This window comes from Saccostrea cucullata, unplaced genomic scaffold (genome assembly GCF_032062105.1).
Source record: "Saccostrea cucullata isolate Sc308-1 unplaced genomic scaffold, CSIRO_AGI_Scuc_v1 ctg9259, whole genome shotgun sequence".
Taxonomy (NCBI): Eukaryota; Metazoa; Mollusca; class Bivalvia; order Ostreida; family Ostreidae; genus Saccostrea; species Saccostrea cuccullata.
The window spans coordinates 16,305-25,749 of NW_026925021.1; the positions used below are offsets into that span (position 1 = coordinate 16,305).

General features: G+C 33.3%; 1 protein-coding gene across 1 annotated transcript; it reads right to left on the reverse strand.

Annotated features, from left to right (window-relative positions):
- Positions 1 to 1,358: 1,358 nt before the first annotated feature.
- Positions 1,359 to 8,986, reverse strand: LOC134267840 (uncharacterized). The gene is made up of 6 exons (XM_062750053.1): positions 8,835 to 8,986; positions 6,174 to 6,483; positions 5,894 to 6,073; positions 3,613 to 3,851; positions 2,944 to 3,464; positions 1,359 to 1,747 (listed from the first exon to the last, which is right to left on the reverse strand). The coding sequence occupies exons 1-6, from the start codon at positions 8,969 to 8,971 to the stop codon at positions 1,542 to 1,544; spliced, it is 1,593 nt and encodes a 530-aa protein (XP_062606037.1). The 5' UTR covers positions 8,972 to 8,986; the 3' UTR covers positions 1,359 to 1,541.
- Positions 8,987 to 9,445: the final 459 nt, after the last annotated feature.

Consider the following 9,445-nt stretch of genomic DNA (forward strand, 5'->3'; position numbering starts at 1 on the left):
CTTTAACCTTGGTCATAACGTTTGAACAGGTGATGCTAGTTCTTTCATATTTCACAATTTTATTTTTTGTGAGAAGACCTTACTTTGGGCACCAACATGTTTAATTTCATGTTTAATTTCCATTCAAGAAAAGCGTAATCTTCGCTATGATTCCATATGGGAGAATCACTTTTTCACAAACACATTTCGTTTTCAGTAAGAGTGCATGCCGCTAATTTTGTTTACATTTGACATGTAGAAGAAAAACCTTCAAGATTCAATAAATGCAACAAGTTCTGATCCAAGTGTTTTATTAAATTTATACAAAAAACAACGATTTGTTTACGGTTTTTTTTCCATGAAATCATTACAATATATTTGTGTAAATACTGTACATACATTCTCTTTTTCATGAACTTGAGGGACTTTTTTTTAAGTCAATAAGCAAGAGACGTATTCTTTCGAATGGAAAAACGGTATAGACAGTAAACATATCCAAAACTACAACAAAGATACTAGTAAATCTAAAACACAAAAAAATCCCAATTTTTCTATTTACTCGGTCTCCGAGTCTATCATTGATATCTTCTGTTGCAGATTACAACATATTGAGGCACTTATCTGATAATTTGATGAAAAAAATTGCTGTGTTTGATTTATTTAGCTAGTGATTTTTATATGCTATTAGGCTTAGCCCCCACCCCCCACACTTTTTTGCAAATATATACATAATATAGGCATTGGAAATTGGAGATTGCCTTTTTTGTTGGTTTAGCACCCCCTTTCAATTAGCCCCCCCCCCCCAACTTTCAATTTGCTTCCGACACCCATGATGCAGTTAAAACTACTTAAAGAACATGATATTTTCATAACTTATACATATATCTTCTTATACATAGATATATGGCACAAGGTTAGACTAACTTATGCTCTTACTCTTCTTAAGGGACAGGCGATACAAACCTTTCTCCAAAATATTTAATCAGACAGAAGACAGCTAGGAGGACAGATAGACAGATGGACGGAAACATGCAAAGGAAACCTATAGCCCTCTCGGTTTCATCGGTGTTTTTAAACAGTAAAAGAACACTTCACCTTATCATAATGATACTTACTCCCGACCCAACACTTTGTTGAACTCTCGAACTACGGAAACAGTCTCCTAGCAGAGCAGGAACAATGCGTTAGGCTGAATATACTCGTATACATGTATCTAGGCAAATCCCAATAATTGAATAGCAAAAAAAACGAGAATTTTTAACGTCATAACAAATTACTGTCTCTTATTATCAAATAGATTTTACCTTTGAAATACGCTAATTCATAACCCTTTTAAATGAAGATTCAAGCAGCTGATATAGAAAGAAAATGAAAAAAACAAAATATGGCACATCAAAAGATCAGTCAATGTATTTGAGCATCAGACGAAATACTAAGCAGCTTCTAAGCTACAGTTGTCTAAATTCTGATACAGTGCAATTAAAATTAGTCTTACAGAAAAAAAGATCCTTATTATTGATGTGCAACAAAATGCTTTAAACCCTTTGCTTTATTTATTTTTTTTATTTGCCATGTCTTTCTTTGTAATCTTTAATGGCGGCCAAACACGATCTGCGATGTCCCAAAGATACAGATAGCTCTTTAAGATCTTCTTCATTCAAATCTAGAAATGCTTTCAAGCCGGTGATGTTGTTTTCTATAAACGTCTCAATTAAGTTTTCGAGCCCATAGGCTTGAAGAAAACTCTTGAATTCACCTGGGTCAAAACCTGAAAAAGAAATGTATCTTATAGTTTTGAAAATTTATAAATGCTTTCTACTGTAGACGACAAAGCAACTTAACGACGTTGGATCCCGATGTTTAAAGTCAAACTTTTTCCCAAGTATATTTTTTAGTTCTACATACATAGCTTAATCTAAATTCAAATAAAAAAAAGGGGGGTCAATCTTTTGGCGCTACAGTATATTCAGTATGACCTTTTTGCACTAAAATTAGTGTCTTAAATAAAAATTACATCTTCGACGTTTTCCAATATTTTTATCCAATTTAAGCATGAAACAAAATGAACTCTAGTCTATTTAAAAAAAAAAACACTTTAAAATTGTGACTAAGAAACAGTTTCAAATTGCTTCGCATAATCAATTATTTGACCTTTCTGCACTAATAAAATGTGATTCTTCTTGCATTGAAAGTTTTATATGCAAGAAAATTATTTCAAAGTCTTAAACTTTTACTGAATTTAACAAAATGTCAAGTTATCTTAATTTTTCAGAAAATAACATCAAAAGTGGGGGGTATATTTTCATGTAAATTTTCAGATATTACTAAAGAAATGTCAATTTTACATTAAATTTGGTTCAATTTTCCCCCGGATTTTCAGAATATATTGACTATATTTGTCACACTTCGTTGAAAGAATTCACATGAAATAATTTAATAGATACATGTATTTCAGAACCAGCATAACACATTTCACTGCAAAAACAGCTTTGTGTTCAACCAGCATGGAAAAATAGGAATCTAAAATTAACAGTTCTGTTATAGTTCAAAAGGGAAAAACCTTCCGCAACAAAATATAATCTAAAAAACAAGTTTATAAACTTCTATGGGAATTGAAGTGGGTCGGCCACGTGATAGCCTTCTCAGAAGATTTGATCACGTACCGACCCACTTCAATTCCCATTGAAGTTTATAAACTTGTTATTTATTTCTTATATATACATTTGAGACAGACAATATTGAATTTTTTCGAATTTAAATTATTGCACTAAACGCCCGTCGTAGATTTTGAAAAATGACGCAAGGTGTAAATCGGCTTGCATGGCGGTTACGCTTCGAATGCATTGTTTAGTGCCGTTTATGGACTGATAAAAGGCAAAGTTTTTTAAAATGAATAAATAAGTAGTATTCATTTAATGAAAATATATTTGTGCATTGGACAAAACATTAAATTTATACATGTACCTTCCCTTGTTTGTTGTCTTTGAAGAGATCTCGTTCCTGTTTTTTTCATTGACGCTATATCTGTGGGCATCTTCCACAGGTATTTGTCTTTTCCCATGCATTTTTCATAAGAAATTTCGGAAAAGGTTAATCCCCTGCCTGTTTTTTCCAAAGCTAAAATAATATGATTGTCTGTTGAAACATTGAATCTAATGATATTAAATTGTTTTTGTCTGTTACTGTTAAAATTTCCTGTAACGTTTACACGTATACGGTCGTCCTCTTTCAGAAATAAGTCATTGGACTCTTTCAATTCTTTGAACTCTGAATTATTTATTTTCATCATCGTTCTTCTTTTATCAATGTTATCCACTAAAACAACTTCACACCATAATTGGGCAAAATCTTCTCTTTCTTTGGAAACATATGTCAGTGCTTTGCATTTGAATTCCATTTTTCTGTTCTGCTTATATTCATGAGATGGAAGGATAAAACTTCCACTTTGCTGGGAATAGCTTTTAGGAACAGCAACGATGCCAGTCCTGAAAGAACAACAGAGCAGCTTGTATCTTTATCATTGCATTCATTTAAAGGTTTTTCGCACAGAATATCAAGGGAAATATCACCATAGAATAATTATTTATCATCATTGAATGAACATATCATTTTTCAAAAATTAGATATTATTACTCGCTAAATTCCGAGACAGGGGCAATGAAACACCCTCCCTCTTGTCTGATGGTGTGAGTGAAATCAATCGTCAGCTCCTCATGGATAATGTCGAAGTGGAAAAAGGCTAAATTACTATCAGTGGACTGAATTGTTTCAGGAAAGTGGACGGTAACTGGTTTCAAAAAGTGTGCAGAGGTTCGAACTATCTTTGAAATCATTGTAAATCCCAAGAAAGACGGTGTTTCCATCAAGACAACCTGTAACAACATGTACACAATTTACCAAATTTATTATTCGTGTAATTAGAAAATAATTTTCTTTAAAAATACATAGACATAAAAAATAGGAATTTAGTTGAACTCTCAAAAAGAACTACCAATATTTTGGATTTGTCACAGGTCATGACTGTCTCTACCCTTTTAATTACTCATTGGATGTAAAAAGAACCCAAACAGAGGACTGTCGTAGGGTAAATTAAAATTATTTTATTCTTATTATACCATCTATTTAAAAAGAGGTGTGACTGGGTGTTTCTGTTGTCCTTCCCTTCGTCTGTACGTCCGTCCGTTAAGCTTTGGGGTCCCATCATTTATCTATAGTTCCTCTTAAACCACTGAATAAAATTTAATGAGGCTTTCAATGAATATTTGTTGCAAATTGCCATTGTGAACCTTTTTACTATTTTTACCATTATACTATTTGATTGGATATATATTTCGGGTTTTCCAAAGCAAAAAATAGACAATGCTAATCTTTCCATACGATTGGGGGTACCCATCTCTTATTCGCAGTTCCTCTGTTAACCGAATATTTTATTATACTTTCAAGGAGTCATTATAAAATCATTTTGTTTGCTTCATATTGTGTATGAAATCTGATGATCCTTTGGCCAAACATTGTAGAAATGGTTACTCAGAAATTAAAGGGAGATATGTCACATCCACCAACGAAGCAAGGATCTAGTTAGCGTAACAAGCTTGGATGTAAGTCAACCACCTCCAACTAACAATGCTGTAGCAACAGTCTATCAAGAAGAGCCTAGTCAACAGAGTACAAGCAGTGCAGCAACTTTGCCGAATCATCTTTGACTAACAGTGCCCAATGTAATGTTGTAAATACAACCATTCCATTACCTTCAGGTCGTCCTTTAGGATTGTCCACAAGAAATTGAGGGCAAAAATTTGGGCAGAAGAATATATCCAACCTGGTGCTCTGCTGTTCAAGAATCCATACTCAAAATAACAGGAAGGGCAAGGTCCAAAGAATGAAATAACTCTTCAGCACAAGAGCATAGAATCTTTCAGTCAACTGATAAACGCATTTCTGTGTCAATGTTTTGTGAGAATTTTCGAATCAGTCTTGTAACATGATTAAGTACATGGCAATTGTACAGAAATTTAAAGCAGATGGTAGAGAAAAGGCAGCTTCTTAGCATGATGGCAAAATTTTGTCGGTGCAGAGCTGATAACCAAGGCCACATACCCTGGCAGCAGATCAACCAGGAACTCCATTCTGAGGCACTGCAACTTGACCTTAAAACAATTTCAGCCTCGAAGAAATTTTTAAACAATAACAGCCCCTACACTCAACAGATAGGTGACACACATCTGCATTCCGAAAGGGTCGTCAATCAATAATGGAATTGATAGAGAACATTTAGCAGTATCTTATCAGAATATTGATTATGTTAAATAGATTAAGTCGCATGCGTGGTGCAGTGGTTAGAGCGTCTGCTCTAGAGTCACGAAGTAAGGAGTCGATCCTTACGTCACAGGTTCGAATCCAAAGTGAGACCGGTCCTTCGGATGAGACTGTATAAACTGAGGTCCCATGTCGCAAAAGGTGCTTGCTCGAAAAAGGAGAACCCTTACAGCTCAATGGTTGCCTGTGCCGAGTAAAGGTCAAATTAGTTATTTGTTCGAAAAAATTAGTAAATTTCTTTGAACGATTAAGATATTTGTTCGAACTAATTAGAAATTCCTTCAGACGAACTAGATATCTTGTCTAGAGAGATTTACAATTTCTTTTTTTTTCAGGAGGATTCACCGTTTGATATTGGCCTTTTAATATAAACTAATTTAATTTAGTTGTTATACGTCATTTGATTGGGTAAAAGATTTTATCCATTTTGTATAACATAATTTGCGTACATCACAACGAGTTACGTCAAAAACATATTACTGGATCAGCTTCGCGGTTTATAAAGCGTAAACTTCATCAAATTATGTTTTGTTGTATAACAAAAGTTGAAATAAGCTTCATTCCTCAAATATATATATATATATGCACAAAAACACACCGAAACGTTTGCTATTTGACGTTCAACTGTCGCACCCTTCGGTATCTCAATCAGAGCTTTAGGGTCTGAAACATGCTTATACACTCCTCCTTTAGGGTCAATCGTCATTGGCATTTCTTCGGCAGATTCTATTATAAAGAATGATTCCAAGGCCTCTATCCCAAAAAATATCCAATCATCCTGCAACAAGATTAAAAATTCTTTTACTCGAATATATTGGAATGTAAAATGCCAAATTAGAATTTCTCGAATGTCAATTATAGATAAAAAAAAGTCAAACCTTGGTCTGTGTTTCAATGGTGGTCCAGATGTCTCTATGACATACTTTAGAAAGCCACTGTCTACCATTTGGCTTCTTTAAGTTTATCATCTGAATGCGAACCAATATGACATCCTCATTTTTGCTATGAACTGTGTAAGGCTTCCCTTGTAATGTAAATCTGAAAACTTCAGTGACACTGGTTTGAAAAAGAGACCTGTCTAGATTAGGCATGTGTTCATTTCTACTATTGTTGTCCCACATTTGCAAAGACAGCCCTTGGATCGGTGATGATAAGATTGTTCCTCTAGAATCAATATCTATGGTGATTCTGTAAATATGAAAATATAATTGATTGAACCTAACTCTCCAGAGTGGTTGTCATCTAGGGATGTCAATGTTGTCAATAATTGATATTCGAATATTCGATAGTAGTATTCGAATATATTCGAATATTCGATAAAATAAATACATCTTGCATTATAATATGTATATACGAGTATCTTCACTCTTTTGTCAAGCAATATATACGTTTTATGTCATTATTTTTGAATAAAATTTCATGTAGAGTTTTGTAAATAAACTTTAATTATATTCTTAAAATATTTTACAGAATATATGAAGAGTTTATATCCATAATGTAATAAAAACTAGAAAACTGACCAGTCAGCAAGGGCCCCGCCGTGGGGTAGAATTAATAGGGTGCAGCTTACGGAATGATTAAAAAATGTACGAAGAATAAGCAACAGCAACTGTCTTAAAATTTCGAGATAATTCCTGAATATTCAAAAACCTGAAAATAATATCCTTGTATTTACATTAGGCAGTAAAGAACAACTTAACACTGAATGTATATTAAAACAATTATGAAGCTTGTGTTATATAAAATGCCAGCCTTCAATGAATGCAAATATCATGAAGACTTGACCTTAACTTCAAACAAACAGCAGTTGCAGGCAAAGGTTTTCATTAATCTTAAAGTGACAGATAAAGAAAAGTCTACTAAATTTTCTGCAGCAGGCTAGTTAATTGATCCCAAGGGATTAATTGTACCTCTCTCATCATTTTCTTCTAAAGTTACAATAAGAACTTTTTCAGTATTAATGATAGAATGGGGTTTCTATACAACTATCCTAAAAATTAATAATATTCTTGAATTAACATAAAGTGAAAAAAGTAAATCAAAAAATCTTTTTTAATCTATTTCTTGTTATTAGAATTCAATGTAATCATAACTATTAAACAAAAATAAATTATAAAAATTTATATTTAAATCCACATTTCAGAGTGTTCATAGCATTCCAAATTGACTTAACTTCAAAACAAACTTCATTTGCAGACAGAGGTGGTAATTCATCTCAATTTGACAGATAAAGATAATGCTCTGGATTTTCTTCTGGAGGAAAGCTAATTAATCCCAAGGGACTCATAGCAGCATTCAGTTTACAATGGGAACATCTTCAGCAGTTATCTCTCTTTGCCAATGCTTTTGTATATAAAGTTAAGGAATCTACCCCACCACCCCAGCTCATAACCAGGGGACATAGAGAACCAAACTTAGCATCAAAATATGTATTTCTGCCCACTGAACTACCATACCAAATTTGTACTTGATTGGGCAACCATAAAAAATGTTGTCCATTCATTCTTATGCATAGTTAAGGAATCTACCCCACCACCCTAGCTCCAAACCAGAAGACATAGAGAACCAAACTTAGCATCAAAATATGTATTTCTGCCTACTGAACTACCATACCAAATTTGAACTTGATTGGGCAACCATAAAAAAAGTTATTAGAAAAAAACAGAAAATTTGTGGACGGAAGAGTGACAGATGGACAGACAGACAGACAGACAGACGGACGGACGGAGTGATTACTATAGGGCACCCGCAAATCCTTGCGGGGCCCTAAAAATTTCCCCCCGAAAATTCATAAGATTCTTTTAACAAGTTCCAGATTAATCATCTTACCAAAGTGTACACTGATAACCCTACAGATTTATACCACACAGAACAATTATCAAATGGAACACATTTAAAGCAATTACTTTTAGCTAATTAATTTCCTGATAATGATTTTAAATGATGTATTCATAAACAAAACTGTGTTCTTTCAAAAATTCAAACTAATTATAAGTACTGGACACTGTTATATTTCTAATTAAATGATCAAATGAATAATTTATATCATTTTAATAGACACATTTTTCACACTTTTAAGGTAATCCAAGAGGAGTGTCTTTTAATTCTGTTTTAAATAAAATATTATTATTCGTCAACGATGAGAATTTGATTCAATTTCTGATAAAACTTCAGTTTTTGTCAGATTTATTTTTCTTTTCAATGCTTGTATTCTTAAAATCCGAATATTCGAATCATGAATTTATATTCGAATATCAACTCATCGAATGAATATTCGAATATTTGTTGACACCCCTACATGATATTACCAATCTTGAACTTAAAATTGTGCATGAAGATTTTAAGCTAAAAGGCCGTATAGATACTTACATACATAGTGAAAGTTACTTATCAATTCTAGATTTACTAATATTATCTAATAAATATACCCAATACTTAGTCAAACTGCTTTTAAGGTAGTGATTGTATGGACAAACATGATTATGTTGACACATATTTTCATTGATGCATACATGTATACTTAACAGTTTATGTCATACCTTTCCTCTTTGTTTGATATGCACTCATTGAATAACTTTACTTTAGAGTACACGGCCCGAAGTTTCTCCTTTATGCTTTCCATTTCTGATGGCACTTGGTCCATTACAGAGGAAATATAACGTAGCAGCCCATCCATTTCAGACCGAAGTGCATCAAATCCCTGAAAAAGTTATCATTTCGAGGTTTCATTTTTATCCCCGGCTGAAGAGGATATAAAAACCTTTTCCAAAATTGTGAAATGTGTCACTCCAGGGTCAGGTGTTCCTGTGGGATGGGGGCTCAACTGATTATTGTCAAATATTACTAATTAATTGAAATGCATGTTCTTCTCCTACAATGCCTGTGAATATTTTAAAGTATATATAAACCAAACAAAGTATTTATAAACCAAACTAAGTATACACCAGGCTGAAGCTAGCAGCCAATAACAGCAGCCACTAAGCCCGTAGAAGCTAGCAGCCAATAAGGAAATTCATCAAAGAACTGAGAGTACCGAGAGGCAGTGCTGTTTTTAATACTTTATCTAAGATAATTAAGGATTAATGATTGGATAATTATTGTGAAAATTAATTACATGATAAATCAGACACTCGGAGGCAGTAAGGCTCAC

Coding starts and splice junctions, on each gene's coding strand:
- LOC134267840 (XM_062750053.1), bottom strand. CDS start 8,971: ATGGATGGGCTGCTACGTTATATTTCCTCTGTAATGGACCAAGTGCCA. Junction 6,484..8,834: donor ATATCAAACAAAGAGGAAAG/GTATGACATAAA, acceptor TCATATTTACAG/AATCACCATAGATATTGATT. Junction 1,748..2,943: donor AAGACAACAAACAAGGGAAG/GTACATGTATAA, acceptor TTTCTTTTTCAG/GTTTTGACCCAGGTGAATTC.